The sequence below is a fragment of the Rhinoraja longicauda genome, chromosome 2, assembly GCF_053455715.1.
Source record: "Rhinoraja longicauda isolate Sanriku21f chromosome 2, sRhiLon1.1, whole genome shotgun sequence".
NCBI lineage: Eukaryota > Metazoa > Chordata > Chondrichthyes > Rajiformes > Arhynchobatidae > Rhinoraja > Rhinoraja longicauda.
This window is the reverse complement of record NC_135954.1, coordinates 88,034,397-88,051,092: the sequence shown is the minus strand read 5'-3', so window position 1 is coordinate 88,051,092 and position 16,696 is coordinate 88,034,397. Positions and strand designations below refer to the sequence as shown.

The window sequence follows — 16,696 nt, the reverse complement described above, 5'->3', positions numbered from 1 at the left end:
GGTTCCTATAGGAGCCACTTTCTTATCTGTCTGTTTCCTGGTATTACAAAAGGGAGGTGTGGGCAGGTAGCATACATAAATGGCAGATAGGGTATTCTTTACAACTGTTTTCATTTTGCTAATGGGAATGGGAAATGGGAATTGCATGGACCACATGAAATTGCTTGGAAAGGTCTATCTTGATGTTATAATAATCATTTGAAATTAGCTTCTCACCTATTTGTCCCTTTGATTTTGGTATGAGCTGTATTCATCATGCTTAATGGCTGCATCACCTAAAGGCAAATTATCTATGTACTAAAACTCTCGTTTGTTTGTTCCTGAACTACAGCCAAAACGGTACACGATAGCGTGACAATTTTAGGCCCACCTTACTCGCCGTCGTCCCTTTGGTGCTAATGGAAGAAGTTATATTGAAATCGGTGTTATATTTTTAAAGTTATTCACATTTTAAAGTTTAAATCTATCTCCTAGGGAGGGAGGGGGGAGGGAGGGAGGGGGGGAGTGAGGATAAGGGGGGTTGAGGGGGGTTGAGGGGGGTGGAGTGGGGGGGAGGGGGAGAGGGGGAGGGAGGGAGAGAGGGAGAGAGGGGGAAGGGAGAGGGCGGGAGAGAGGGGAGGAGAGGCTGCTGCACGAATGCAGGAGAGGTTTGGGCCCAATGGGTCCACTTGGTCTAGTAGAAAATAAAAGTCTAGAAATTCGGAACAGACAAGAGAGTGAAGATAAAGCATTATCATTCTCTCAGCAATTCAGTGATCCAAACTCCAGTCAAGCGAGGTTGTCCTCAAGAACAAAGTTTGGTAAAATTCACCTTGTAATCCCAAGTTACCATTATGCCTCTCCGCTCTCACTGATTTCATTTCCCCAACATCCCTTAACCATGCTGTAGCAACTCTAGATTGAGATCTCTCAGCAACTCTAGATTGAGATTAGAAATTTAAGTCATGATTAAAAAAGACTATATAAATTAATTACCTATACTAATTTATATTTTCTTTTTTTTAATCCTCATTGAATGGAGATGAGGATATGACACATTCTGTCAGTGGTAGTATAAAAGGCCTAGAACATGTATACATGGCGTCTTGGATGTTAAGAAGAACCTGGTTGACCTGTAAACATTTGTATCAATATATATCTATACATATATATATAACTATTTTAATTTTGTTTTCTTTCTCTTTGTACTTTTGTTCTACGTTTTGTTATATTGTATTGTTATTCTTAGTGTGCTATTTTGCACACTTGCGAAATAACTTACAAATGCAATTATTTTGTAAATACTGGTTGTACTGGAAAAAATAATTTTAAAAAAGATTCAAGGGATAATAGGATGCCGTGACTGAGTGAGAGATGGCGGAATGCTCAAGTAGGCAGAGTGGGCCGCTGGAGGCCCTGAAACAGCCTGGGGCTCCAGTAGAACGGATGCCGCTCCAAATGGCAGAGTGAGTAGAACAGATGCGGCCTGCAGCAGCATGGAGTGGTAGAGCCACGGTGGAGGACATCGACACATCGCCTGGCCAGTCAACTCCTGCACCTCCGAACCAGTGCCACTACCAGGGCAATGGCCCGTCATGGCCAAGTTAAGACTAACATTTTTTTTAAACGTGAACTTGCAGGGCACAAAATGACACCCAAAACTCTTGTGCGCTGACTCAGTGTGGTCTACTATTTTATGCTCTTTTACTTAGTATGGTTGTGCCTGATGTATAGTAGGATTGTCACAGAACTGTATGCAAATAGGAACTTCACAGTACTCAGGTATACATGACAACAAAGCACCGTTGAACCATTATAAGAGAACTGGCAAAAGTCTTGTGTTTTACGAGCAAGTGGTGGATAGATGATCCTTTAGGAGAAGATCTTGAAGCTTAGAAGGTAACAAGTGTTTTAGAAAGAATTTTAAATAATATATTTGCTTGAAAATACAGTGGAATTAGGTAGGATAAATGGGAGTGGGGATCTTTAGTGAAGCTATACAAAATGTTTCTGCATAAATGGCAGGAAGCAGAACACATTCAGAAGACTGCTACAAATTGAAATGTTAAAAAAGTACGAAGGGGCACAGACTGAAACTGCCAAGGACAGGTTTAGCAATGATATCAACACAGGAATAGATTGCAGAACATAGGATTTAAAGAAGCAGAAAATAAACAACATAACGTGCCCTGTCCTATATTCGGATAGCTCAAATCAATTTATTTCTATCATTTCCTGCTAAGTTGCAACCACTAAAAGGGCACTAAGTGGCAATGACAATTTCCAGTGACAGGAACCCAGCTGGTTCCACTGCAAATCTAGCGATATCTAGTGATAGTGGGATTGCAGTTGCTATGAACCTGGGTGCAAAAGGTTGTAAAGTTTTCCATTGCCTTTGTCTTGTCCCAATCGGCCTACACTTGCAATAGCCAGCATTGATTATTACCTGAATTTAGACTTGGCAGTAATTGAATTCTTTACCAGGAAGCAGTAACTCAAGGATGTAGATATTTTTAGTTAGGACTGGAATATTGGCATACTGCTGATATTAATTATTACTTTTGTTTCTGATTGTGAACGTAGGATTATTAATGCAATCAATAATAAGGCTGGAATTTAGCCACAGAGGTCACAGGTGTGACAACTACTGTGTTCTTTGCTGACCCCTATGATTTTTGATGATCTCCATGAACTTTGAAACTGTGAAAAAAAAATCTTAAAATATAAAACAATTTACCAGAGGAACTCAATACGTCAGGCAGCATTCATAGAGAGAAGGGAACAGTCAATAATTTGGGATAGAAAAATAGGTGCAGGTGTAGGCCATTCGGCCCTACCAACCAGCACCGCCATTCAATATGATCATGGCTGATCATCTAAAATCAGTACCCCGTTCCTGCTTTCCCCCCATATCCCTTGATTCCCTAAGAGCAAAATCTAACTCTCTCTTGAAAACATCCAGTGAATTGGCCTCCACTGCGTTCTGTGGCAGAGAATTGGCAATAACTTGAGTTAATTATGCTTTACTGTGAATAGTGCAGATACCGTGGCTATATAAGTGACCCAGTTGCACAGCGAGTAGAGCTGCCACCTCACATCCTGATCTCCAGTGCTATCTCAATGGTACATTGGACTTTATTGTCATATGTACCTAAGGACAGTGAAATGCCTTTTTTGCATACTGATAATCCTGCAATATATTAGGCACAATTATATTAAGTATAAGAGCGTAAAATAGTACACTATATTGAGTCAGTACACAAAAGTCACCACCTTTTAGGTGCCATCTTGTAAACCTCCCAAGTCCAATTTTTTTTTTAATGTTAGGTCTATTGACTTGGTGGCGGCACTGGGTTGGCGTTACAGGGGTCAGCCTGGCCAGGTCTTGTGTCGATGTCCTCTACCGCTGCTCTACTGCTCCGTGTCATTGCAGGCCACATCCATTCTGTGCGCTCTGGCATTTGGAGCGGTGCCTGATCTACTTGAGCTCCAGGCTGCTTCTAGGCCTCCAGCATCCCACTGCACTAATCCGACCACTTCGATACCTCCTTGACATTGGCCAATAAACGCACCATTCTTCGCCTCCGACCGGCAATCGCTTATCCGTACCTCCTGGCATCTCCAACAGCCGACCCATAGAGCAGCTCGGAGGGCGCGGGAGGTAAACCTCCAGCCTGCTCATTGGCATCCATCTTTTCATCCGTCTGTCGCCACCGCCATCTTGAAGCATCAGAGTGGAGTTTGCCCATTCTACTTGGGTGTCCTCTGAGCATTCTCTATTTAAAGATATTTTAACGGTATTGAAGGTTGGGAACAGCTGGATGGAAATACATTTTTGCATCAAAAATGTATTTGATCATTGAGTGAGATCTGAAATGAGGGGCCAAGGGGAGAGAGATAATGTAATAGATATCAAAGAAAATGTATCAGTGAGCATTATCAGGATCGAAATACTATAGAAACTGTGAAACTAAATGTATTAAGGACTAAATGTGTAACAAGAAACTCAGGTTACAGTTATTTACTCAAATTTAATTGTCATTGAAATGATCAAATTCATGTAGAATTTCTCTTGTGCAGAGACAAAGATTTGCAGATGCTGATTAACAAAGAAAGACACTAAGTGCTAGAGTGACAGCAGGTCAGCAGCATCTCTGGAGGGCACGAACAGGTGACCTTTTGGGTTGGGACCTTTCTTCAATCTAAAGAAGGGACCCAAGCTGAAGTGTTTCCATCCATGTTCTCCAGAGATGCTGCCTGACCAGCTTACTCACTCCAGCATTTTGTGTCCCCTCTTGCACATCTTGTCTTCTCTTGGTTTTCTCACTGTCCTCATCCTCAGCACACTATTAGTTTTCATCACTGCAGCGATTTTGTTGACTGGGGGTGTAGGAAAATAACTGCAGATGCTGGTTCAAATCGAAGGTAGACACAAAATGCTGGAGTAACTCAGCGGGTCAAGCAGCATCTCAGGAGAGAAGGAATGGGTGACGTTTCAGGTCGAGACCCTTCTTCAGACTGTTGACTGTTAAAACTGCAGCATGGTTCATAGACTCGCGAATTGCTGTGGTCTCCATGTTACCATTTTCACTGTGATTTTGCTGTGAATTTCCTTGGCAGACATTCCCTTTGCTGTCAACAGAAGGTCAGAGAAACATAGTGGATTTCATAAACTAGAAATTACAAGCATCTAGTTTTCGGAATGATCTCCAAACTATTATCATCTCATTGAGTATTGCTGAGAGTCCAAATCCTCAACCCAATTCAACGTAAATTGTTTAAGAACTTGATAATGGTTCACACTCATCCACATTGATTGATCCATTCAGTTCCACTCCATAAGTGTTTCAACCTTCTTCCTGCTGTGATGAGCTTGTCTTTAAAACCTTCAGCATTGATTTGACAATCTTCTGTCAAGTCAAGTCAAGTCAAGTCAAGTCAAGTCAAGTCAATTTTATTTGTATAGCACATTTAAAAACAACCCACGTTGACCAAAGTGCTGTACATCTGATTAGGTTCCAATGGAAAAAAAAAATGAAACATACAGTAGCATGCAAACAGTTCACAGCGCCTCCTCAATGAGCCTCAAACGCTAGGGAGTAGAAATAGGTTTTGAGCCTGGACTTAAAGGAGTCGATGGAGGGGGCAGTTCTGATGGGGAGAGGGATGCTGTTCCACAGTCTAGGAGCTGCAACCGCAAAAGCGCGGTCACCCCTGAGCTTAAGCCTAGACCGCGGGATAGTGAGTAGCCCCAAGTCGGCCGACCTGAGGGAGTTAGAGAGGGGGGTTAGAAGATTTTTGATGTAGGGGGGGGAGTGTCCATTTAGGGCTTTATACGTGAATAGGAGGAGCTTGAAGTTGATTCTGTTCCGTACAGGGAGCCAGTGGAGAGAGGCCAGAATCGGGGTGATGTGGTCCCTTTTACGGGTACCCGTCAGGAGTCTCGCTGCGGCGTTTTGGACCAGTTGCAGGCGGGACAGGGAAGATTGGCTGATCCCAGTGTATAGGGAGTTGCAGTAGTCTAGGCGGGAGGAAATGAAAGCGTGAATGATTTTTTCTGTGTCGTCGAATTGGAGGAAAGGTTTGATTTTAGCTATTGTTCGAAGTTGGAATAAGCTGGCTTTTACAGCGTTGACTTGCTTATCAAATTTTAATGCAGAGTCAAATATCATGCCGAGGTTTTTGACATGCGGTTTGACTAGGCAGGATAGACTTCCAAGACTGCCTGTTATCAATTTGATGGAGTCGGGGGGGCCGAATAGGATGACCTCAGACTTGCTCTCATTTAATTGGAGGAAGTTCTGTGCCATCCAACATTTTATGTCCTCAAGGCAGTGTAAGAGGCTGTTTAAATTTGACTGGTTGTTGGGTTTCAGGGGGAGGTAAAGCTGAGTGTCATCGGCATAGCAGTGGAAAGAAATGCCGTGCCTTTGAATGATTTGGCCAAGGGGGAGCATGTATAGGGAGAAGAGAATGGGGCCTAGGATGGAGCCTTGTGGAACTCCGCAGGAGAGGCTAGCTGGAGCAGAGGAATAACTGCCTATGTTGATGGCGAAACTCCTATCTTTGAGGTACGAAGCGAACCAGCTCAGGGCAGTGCCATCAATGCCAACCGCGTACCAGAGACGGTCAATAAGGATGGTGTGGTCCACTGTATCGAACGCTGCGCTGAGGTCGAGAAGGAGCAGGATTGCACAGTCGCCGGTGTCGATGGTGAGAAGCAGGTCGTTGTGTACCTTCAACAAGGCAGACTCTGTGCTGTGGTGGGCTCTGAAACCTGACTGGAAACTTTCCAGGATGGTGTTTTGGTGCAGGTAGGGCACTAATTGGTTTAGAATTGCCTTTTCAAGGACTTTTGACAGGAATGGCAGTTTGGAAATGGGTCTGTAGTTGCTAGGCAAGGTGGGGTCTAGGTTAGGTTTTTTCAGTAGGGGCTGGACCACCGCGTGCTTGAAACAGGTTGGAACAGTGCCAGTGGCCAGAGAACTGTTGATAATAGAGAGGATGCTGGGACCGGCTATTGCAATGACATCCTTCAGAAGGGCAGTGGGGGCAGGATCAAGGGGGCAGGTTGCAGGTTTCATAGCGGAGACAAGCTTTGCAAGGGAGGATAGAGTGACGGGTTGGAAGCAGTCCAATTTAGATGAACAGACTAGTGAGACAGCTAGGTCACGGGTGGGAGGGGAAATGTTCATTCTAATGTTCTCAACTTTGTTGGTGAAAAATTTAGCGAATTCTTCGCACTTAGCAGGGGACCCAACTAAGCTGGTACTGGGGGCGGGACATATGACAGAGGTAATTGTTCTAAATAGGACCTTGGAGTTATGAGAGTTTTTGGAAATAAGGTCGGAGAAGTATTGTGCTCTAGCAGACTTTACTGCTTCCTGGTATTTGAGAAGATTGTTTCTCAGAATTTCGAAGGAAATTTGAAGCTTGTCACATTTCCACCTCCTTTCTGATTTTCTGCACTCCCTTCTTAGGGCTTTGGTGGAGTCATTGAGCCACGGCCGGCCTTTGGGCTTAGGCTTTTTCATTTTAAGGGGAGCGATAGAATCCAGGATGGAAGAGCAAGTGATATTAAATAAAGAGGCGAGATCCTCAGTGCTGAGATGGGGGGGAGAGGCCTCAATAGTGCAGATGTTGGGGGCAGCTGTGAGAGCCTCGGAGAATTTACTGGCAGTCAATGAATTTATGTCACGGGAGTAGCGAACAGGGAGATGAGATTTTGCGGGAGATAAAGGCAGAGATGCGTCAAAAATGATAGCGCTGTGGTCCGATAGACAGGCTTCAGTAGTTTCAATGTTGTTGATTGGGAATCCGGACGATAACACTAGGTCGAGAGTATGGCCTAACTTGTGAGTGGGTCCCGTGGTGTGAAGAGTCAGATTGAAGGACTCAACCAGGTGCATAAATTCACTCACAAGAGGCTTAGTGGGACAGCAAACATGAATATTAAAGTCACCAAGAATCATGATCCGGTCAAATTTGGGCAAAATGCTAGAAATCAGATCAGCAAATTGGGTGATGAAGTCCTTATGCATTTTTGGTGGGCGATACACAAGAACAATTAAGATATCCTTTTGAAACTGAGCTCCTTTTGGGTTATTTAATGCTACAAATTAGTTCCCTGAGCACTTGGTTTATCTTGTTTATGGGGACTGATGGTGTCCTAATGCAGTAACAGAACATCAAACAGCTTTTATACAAAACATTAGGATGATGTAGTGTGCCGTGACTGCTTATTTTTCAAAATCACAAATTTAGTTGCAGAAATAAGCCATCAATAATAAATGAAGATGAGGATATTAAAGTATCAGAATATGTATTTCAATAAGTAACTGTTGGAAAAATAGGTCTTGCACGAGACTATTTATCATAGAATCGCAGTATGGTTGCATCACAGGAGGGGCCTATTTGGCTCATTACATTCACAACAGCTCTTTACTGGGACAATGCTCAATTCCACTACACAGGCTTTTCTCTGGCCTTCTGCACCATATGTTAGCCAATTCACCCTTGAAGGCCACAATAAACAATGCTACACCTGAAGGCAATGTGTTCCAGATTCAATCTTACATCTCAAAAACAAAAAATGCTTCTTATGGATAATTTTTTTTCAAAGCATTCCCACAGTTAAGGTTATACTTACTGGTCCGTAGTTACTTGGCTCCTTGCTCCCTTTCTTTAAAGCAAGAAAGTAACGTTGGCCCTATGATACTCATCGGATGATTATGGTCAGCTCCCCCATGATTTCCTCCTTCCTATACTTCCTCAAAATCCAGTTTTGTTTAGTTTAGAGATACAGTGTGGAAACAACCCCTTCACACTACAGACAATTTACAGGAGCCAACTAACCTCCAAACCTGCACGTCTATGGAATGTGGAAACCGGAGCACCTGAAGAAAACCCACGCGGTCACAGGGAGAACATACAAACTCCGTACAGACAGCACCCGTCATTAGGCGTGTACCTGAGTCCCTGGCACTATAAGGCAGCAACTCTACTATTGTGGTACTGGTCCATCCAGTCCTGGCGACAGACTAACTTTAGTTTCTCTCAATTTTTCTTTTGTTTCCTTGCTATCACTTTTAACACATCTCGTGTCTCAATTATCAAGTAACCTCAGTATCCCTGTAGAACATCTGATTTGTGTCCCTTTGATGCGCCTCTTCTCAATTTACCATAACCATTTCCACAGAACGCTCTAGGATATCCGTTTATGTTGTTAGCTGATACTTTTCTCATGCACTCTTTGCCCCTCATTTTAATTTTCACTTCCCCTCTGATTCTTTTGTAACCAGCCTGGTTCTTGCTAGTTCTATACATTTGTCACTCACATTTTTTTTAAACTTTATCTTCATCGGACTGCTTCTTAATATTCAGGATGCTATGGATTTGTTTATTCTTCCTCAGCCCCTCATGAGAATGTGCTTTAACTAAATCTGAACCTTCGTTTCCTGAAAGCCCATTGTATGGTTACAGTTTTGTCTGTCAGCATTTGGCTCCAATTCATCTGGGTCTGTATATCCCTAGAGTTAGAAGAATGAGAGGTACAATAACAAAAAAATCTACGGGGCTTGACGAAATAGGCTAAGAGTTGGTGCTTTGCCCAGTCTAGAACCAGTAAAGAAGTTGGGATATTATGATACAGTTGTACAAGACAGTGAAGCCACATTTGGAGTATAGTGTTCAATTTTTATCACCCTGCTATAGGAAACACGTTGTTAAGCTCGAAAGAGTGCAGAGATTTATGAGAATGTTGCCAGGACTTGAGGGCCTTACCTATAGGGAGAGGTTGGGCAGGCTAGGACTTTATGCTTTGGAGGGCAGGAGGATGAGGGGTTCAGTTTAGCTTATTGTCACGTGTATCGAGATATAATGAAAAGTGTTTTGTTGCATGCTAACCAAACAGCAGTAAGACAAGACATAATTACAATCAATCTACTTACAGTGCATAGATAAATGATAAGGGAATAACCTTTTGTGCAAAGTAAGCCAGCAAAGGTCAGTCAAGAATAGTCCGAGGGACATCAGAGGTAGATAGTTGTTCAGCACTGGACTCTGGCTGTGGTAGGATGATTAAGTAGCCTGATAACAGCTGGGAAGAAACTGTCCCTGAATCTGGTGGTGTGCGTTTTCACACTTCTATGCCTATTTTCTGATGGGAGAGGGGGGAAGAGGGAGTGGCCAGGGTGCGACTCGTCCTTGATTACACTGCTGGCCTTGCCGAGGCAGCGTGAGGTATAAATGGTATCAATAGAAGGGATGTTGGTTTATGTGATGGCCTGGGCTGCGTCCACTATTCACTGCAATTTCTTACGGTCCTGGATGGAGCTGTTTCCAAACCAAGCAGTGATGCATCCTGATAAAATGCTTTCCATGGTGCATCTGTAGACAATAGACAATAGGTGCAGGAGTAGGCCATTCAGCCCTTCGAGCCAGCACCGCCATTCAATGCGATCATGGCTGATCACTCTCAATCAGTACCCCGTTCCTGCCTTCTCCCCATACCCCCTCACTCCGCTATCCTTAAGAGCTCTATCCAGCTCTCTCTTGAAAGCATCCAACGAACTGGCCTCCACTGCCTTCTGAGGCAGAGAATTCCACACCTTCACCACCCTCTGACTGAAAAAGTTCTTCCTCATCTCCGTTCTAAATGGCCTACCCCTTATTCTCAAACTGTGGCCCCTTGTTCTGGACTCCCCCAACATTGGGAACATGTTATCTGCCTCTAATGTGTCCAATCCCCTAATTATCTTATATGTTTCAATAAGATCCCCCCTCATCGTTCTAAATTCCAGTGTATACAAGCCCAATCGCTCCAGCCTTTCAACATACGACAGTCCCGCCATTCCGGGAATTAACCTAGTGAACCTACGCTGCACGCCCTCCATAGCAAGAATATCCTTCCTCAAATTTGGAGACCAAAACTGCACACAGTACTCCAGGTGCGGTCTCACCAGGGCCCGGTACAACTGTAGAAGGACCTCTTTGCTCCCATACTCAACTCCTCTTGTTACGAAGGCCAACATTCCATTGGCTTTCTTCACTGCCTGCTGTACCTGCATGCTTCCTTTCATTGACTGATGCACTAGGACACCCAGATCTCGTTGAACTCCCCCTCCTCCTAACTGTAGAAGTTGTAGTGATCATATATAGATGTGTAAGATCATGAATGAAATAGATAGAAGGTATTTATTCACAAAATGCTGGAGTAAATCAGCAGGTCAGGCAGCATCTCGGGAGAGAAGGAATGGGTGACGTTTCGGGTCGAGACCCTTCTTCAGACTGATGTCAGGGACAAAGGAAGGATATAGGTGGAGACAGGAAGATAGAGGGAGATCTGGGATGGAGGAGGGGAAGAGAGGGACAGAGGAACTATCTACAGTGGAGAAGTCGATGTTCATACCACTGGGCTGCAAGCTGCCCAGGCGAAATATGAGGTGCTGTTCCTCCAATTTCCGGTGGGCCTCACTATGGCACTGGAGGAGGCCCATGACAGAAAGGTCAGACTGGGAATGGGAAGGGGAGTTGAAGTGCTCGGCCACCGGGACATCAGTTTGGTCAATGCGGACCGAGCACAGGTGTTGAGCGAAGCGATCGCCGAGCCTGCGCTTGGTTTCGCCGATGTAAATAAGTTGACATCCAGTGCAGCGGATGCAATAGATGAGGTTGGAGGAGGTGCAGGTGAACCTTTGTCTCACCTGGAAAGACTGTTTGGGTCCTTGGATGGAGTTGAGGGGGGAGGTAAAGGGACAGGTGTTGCATCTCGTGCGGTTGCAGGGGAAAGTGCCCGGGGATGGGGTGGTTTGGTTAGGAAGGGACGGGTGGACCAGGGAGTTACGGAGGGAACGGTCTCTGCGGAACGCAGAGAGGGGAGGGGATGGGACGATATGGCCAGTGGTGGGGTCCCGTTGTAGGTGACGGAAATGTTGGAGGATGATTTGTTGGATCCGCTGGCTGGTGGGGTGGAAGGTGAGAACGAGGGGTATTCTGTCCTTGTTGCGAGTGGGGGGAGGGGGAGCAAGAGTGGAGCTGCGGGATGTAGAAGAGACCCTAGTGAGAGCCTCATCTATAATGGAGGAGGGGAAGCCCCATTTCCTGAAGAATGAGGACATCTCTGATGCCCTAGTGTGAAACACCTCATCCCGGGCGCAGATGCGGCGTAGACGGAGGAATTGGGAGCAGGGGATAGACTTTTTGCAGGGGACTGGATGGGAAGAAGTGTAGTCCAGATAGCTGTGCGAGTCAGTGGGTTTATAGTAGATGTCCGTCACTAGTCTGTCTCCTGTGATGGAGATGGTGAGGTCCAGAAACGGGAGGGAGATGTCGGAGATAGTCCAGGTATATTTAAGGGCAGGATGGAAATTGGAAGTGAAGTGTATGAAGTCAGTGAGTTCAGGATGGGTACAAGAGGTAGCACCAATGCAGTCGTCGATGTAGCGGAGGTAGAGTTCGGGGATGGGGCCAGTGTACGTCTGGAACAGGGATTGTTCGACGTACCCAACAAAGAGGCAGGCATAGCTAGGGCCCATGCGAGTGCCCATAGCTACGCCTCTGGTTTGGAGGAAGTGGGAGGAATCAAAGGAGAAGTTGTTGAGGGTAAGAACCAGCTCTGCTAGGCGGAGGAGATGGAGGTTGGTCGATGGGGATTGGCTGGTTCTACGGTCGAGGAAGAAACGGAGGGCTTCGAGACCATCCTTGTGGGGGATGGAAGTGTAGAGTGACTGGACATCCATGGTGAAGATGAGGGAGTGGGGGCCTGGAAACCGGAAGTTATCGAGGAGATGGAGAGTGTGTGAGGTGTCTTGGACGTAGGTGGGGAGGGATTTAACCAGGGGGGATAGGATGGAGTCGAGGTAGGTGGAAATAAGTTCGGTGGGACATGAGCAGGCAAAGACAATGGGTCTGCCGGGACAGTTATGTTTATGGATTTTGGGTAGGGGGTAGAATCGGGCCGTGCGGGGCTGGGGATCTATGAGTTTGGAGGCATTAGAGGGTAGATCGCCGGAGATGGTGAGGTCCGTGATGGTGCTGATGATAAAGGTCTGGTGTTTGTCGGTGGGGTCATGGTCCAGGGATAGGTAGGAAGAGGTGTCTGATAGTTGTCGTCTGGCCTCGGTCCAGTAGAGGTCAGCACGCCAGAGTACCACAGCACCTCCCTTGTCAGCGGGTTTGATGATTAAGTCCAGGTTGTTGCGGAGTGAGTGGAGGGCTGCACGTTCAGGAGAGGTTAGAGTTAGTCAGGGGAGTGGAGAATTTATTTATTTCCAGGAGGGGAGAGGTTAGAGTTAGTCAGGGGAGTGGAGAACTATTTATGAAATAGATAGGGTTGATTTGTGGTATTTTACACATAGTAGTGGAATCAAGAACCAGAGGGCACAGGCTTAAGGTGAGAGGGGAATGATTTAATGGGAACCTGAGGGGCAACATTTTCCACAGAGAGGATGGTGGATATATGGAATGACTGCCAGAGGGGGTACTATAACAACATTTAAAAGATATTTGAACAAGTACATGGATAGGAAAGGTTTGGTGGGATATGAGCCAAACACAGGCAGGTGGAACTAGTGTGGATGGGGCATCTTGATTGGCATGGGCAAGTTGGGCCAAGAGGCCTGTTTCCATGCTGTATCACTATGACTCTAACCAAGTTACAAAGTCAAAATACAACAAAAATAAATTTCTTTATCTGGAGGGCAATAAATCTTTGGAATTCATCATTCAGGAAGGGAGTGAAGGCTCGGTTATTGAATATATTCTGAACAGCTTAGTAGATTTCTACATATTAAGGGAATCAAGGAATATGGAATAAGTATACCAGATTGGTGTTGAGGTAAAAGATCCACCTTGTTCTTTGTGAGTGGTGGAGCAGAAAATGGGAACTGACTCAACAATTCCCACTTCTTAATTTATATCCTGCTTTTGCATCTCCAATCTTGTTGAAGGACCCGTACACATCATTGTTGACAGCAACTGTTGCTCACTGGCTCAGTGCAGGACTGGGTAACTTCCCAACCTCTCTGCTCCCAATATCCCATCATATTCTCCCAACAACTGCCATCAAATGGGACTTGAACCTAACTTTAAAATTAGTTATGTAAAATATTTACATGTCAAATTATTGCACAAGTGCAGAAAAAAAATTGGAGCAGGAGTAGGCCACCCAGCCCCTCGGTCAAGTCCCACCATTCAATGACATTGTCCTGATCTGTTTCTGGTCTCAACTCTTCTTCTGTGCTAGTTCCACACAGACCTCAATTCCCTGATCTTTCAAAAATCAATCTCAAGCCTCTTTAAATCCTTCTGGTAATCTAGCCTCCACAAGTCCTCGCGAGTTTCCAGAGAATTTCATAGATTCTGTGAGAAGAAGTTCCAATGCACCAGTTCTAAATAACTGCCACATTATCTGATAATTAAGCCTTCATTCGACTCTCCCACCAACAGAAATAACTCAATGTCTGTCCTGTCACATCCTCTTAAGATCTTATAAGTTTCAGTAAAATCAACCCTCATTCTTCCAAACCCCAAAGAATATTGGTCCGTTGTAATAGGACCATCCTCTCATCCCAGGAGTTAGCCAAGTAAAACACTTTTGGACTGCTTCCAATTGTAGTATATCCTTGATAAATAGGGGACCAAGACTGCACATAAAGCACCAGGTGTGGACCCATAAACAATTGTAATTATATTTTGCACTTTTTAAACTCCATTCCCACAGCAATGGTGGCCAATATGTAACTTGCCATCTTAATTACTTGTTGGACTTGCTTGCTCTTTATATTTCAGGCTGCAAGGACATTAGTCCATATCTGTAAGAAATGTAGGAAAATAACTGCAGATGATGGTACAAATCGAAGGGATCACAAAATGCTGGAGTAACTCAGCAGGTCAGGCAGCATCTCAGGAGAGAAGGAATGGGTGACGTTTCGTGTCGAGACCCTTCTTCAGACTGATCAGTCCATATCTGTAATGTCAGTCTTATCTGTTTGAAGGAGTGATGGACACAATTTTGGTTTTATCTTTCAAAATGGAAATTATTAAATGGGAAAATTGGAAAGGTTTACAAAAGGACAGGGGAATGCAACCTGGTTGGATAGCTTTTTCCAAAAACAGACATTGAAAGTCCTCTTGCATCGCCACATTATTCTCTGATGCACTGATGCATTTCAATGCACATGCATTTCCAATCTTTTTTTTCTATTACTTGCGTTCAGGAAGGAGATAGTAAGAGATCCCAACAGGGCTCAAAATTCATATCATCATTTCTCTTTGTAGACAGCGATAAGCCTCCAATGAAAAACCACCACGATCCACGATCACAGGCACCTTGGGGTACCACACTGGACCCTTCCAGACCAAACAAGGATGGCGTAGAAGATATCAACTCTCCAGAACAGTAAGTAATGGCACAAGAATATTCACAAAATTCTGATCCAAGCTCAACCAATATTACTGGAATTCTGCAGGCTAATGTCAACACTGTCTCCTTGATAAAGAATTCCAACAATGTAAACTATTATTAAGTCCAGATTTTTAAAAGTTTCCTCAACTGCAAACACATTGTAATGTTGCAGTATGCAATTCACCAGTAAATCTATCTTTTATAGTATTGTGCTTTGACAGAAGCTGGAGTAGCTTGACAGAGGTCAGAGGTTTATATTAGTTTGCTGTGATATTATTTTGGGAACTAACAGTCTCAAACTCAGAAATTGTTCCTTTTATGCTCCTTCTGAGAAACTGCATTCTGCGGGGTGATAATGTTCAAATCTCCGATAGTCAACTTTATCTACTGTGCCAATGCAGAGATGATGACCATATGCTTGTTCTCAGCTTGAAATTGCCCAGTGTATGCTGGTTCTGATGTTGCAGCAGCGTCCGTTTGCGGGATGACAGACCCTTTTGCTGGACAACATAATGGTTTCCTTAATGAGAGTAACATTTTGTGTGTTAGTAAAATGAGGAACACGATGTTCACCGTAACATTTGACAATTCTACCCATGGCCAAATGTTAGAAGACATAATTAGAGAAATTCAATTTTTTTCACTGCACACAAGTTCAGAATCAAATGCACCCTGACATTTTATTTTCATATTTCCCCTTTATTTTTCTTGGGAAATTAAATTTCAGAGAACATTTTGACAGAATTGTTGCCTATGTATCCAGGCTCTTTACACCACCCCTTGTCACTTAAGTGGTTTGGCCTTAGACGAGTTAAAATAATCCAAGACACAAAATACTGGAGTAACTCAGTGGGACAGGCAGCCTCTCTGGAGAGGATTGGATGATGTTTTGATCGAGACCATTCTTCAGTCTGAAGTAGGTGTAAACCAGCATCTGCAGTTCCTTCCTACACTTAAAATAATCCAATTTAGTTTCATAGAAATCTGCAGTTCTCTTACCACCAGGTTTAGCTTGGTGGCAAGTTTAAAGGAATCACCTCCCACATGGCAATGGTGCCTGAACTTGGCTTTAGTTGAGAAGACTTCTTGCTGAGTTGTGTTGTCTCTGTTGAACCATGGTGCTCCGCTGCCCTGGTGGATCAGTGTTCCTCAGTGGCAGTACAGTGGGCTCAGAGCAGGATCAGGCAACATTCTACCTTCTCAGCTACCAGGGGGCACATTGCAGGACGAGACATATTCCCACCCTCTCAGCTCCTGAGGGCTTGGTCAGGGTCTGGGCAACCTCCCACCCTCCCAACTCAGGTTAAACCCTAAAAGTGACAGTGTGTGGGTCAACCTGGTAAGGAAGTTGGACACTGACACACATTTGTTCAAAAAAAGACACAAAGTGCTGGAAGAACTCAGCAGGTCAGGCAGCATCTCTGGATAACATGGATAGGTGACATTTTGGGACCGGGCCCAGTCTCAAGAAGGGTCACAACCTGAAATATGTATCCATGTTCTCATTGCATGCTGCCTGACGTGCTGAGTTACTCCAGCACTTTGTGACTTTTTTTGTTGTTGTGAACCAGCATCTGCAGTTTCTTGTTTTCCACATTTGGTCAAAATGCTCTCCTGAAATATCAGTTACTGAGATCGATGGTGAACGGGGAAAAAATATCAAGGTACCCTTGTGAGAACGTGGTGCCCATCAGTAGAAGGAGGCCACAATGTTGTCAGCAGCAAGCTATGGCACGGGTCGGGGGTTGGGGCATAATATCCTCTCAGTGCCAGTGAAGGATACTCTCCACCCGGACCTGCCAGCATCATCGT

At 44.6% G+C, this 16,696-nt stretch overlaps 1 protein-coding gene across 1 annotated transcript in view; it reads left to right on the top strand.

Moving 5' to 3' along the window:
• gabbr2 (gamma-aminobutyric acid (GABA) B receptor, 2) overlaps positions 1–16,696 on the top strand; it is a 694,367-nt gene that overhangs the window by 674,293 nt on the left and 3,378 nt on the right. The window contains exon 19 of the mRNA XM_078422928.1: positions 14,758–14,878. Within this exon, the coding sequence (XP_078279054.1) occupies positions 14,758–14,878 (121 nt within the window). The remainder of the gene's footprint in view (positions 1–14,757; positions 14,879–16,696) is intronic.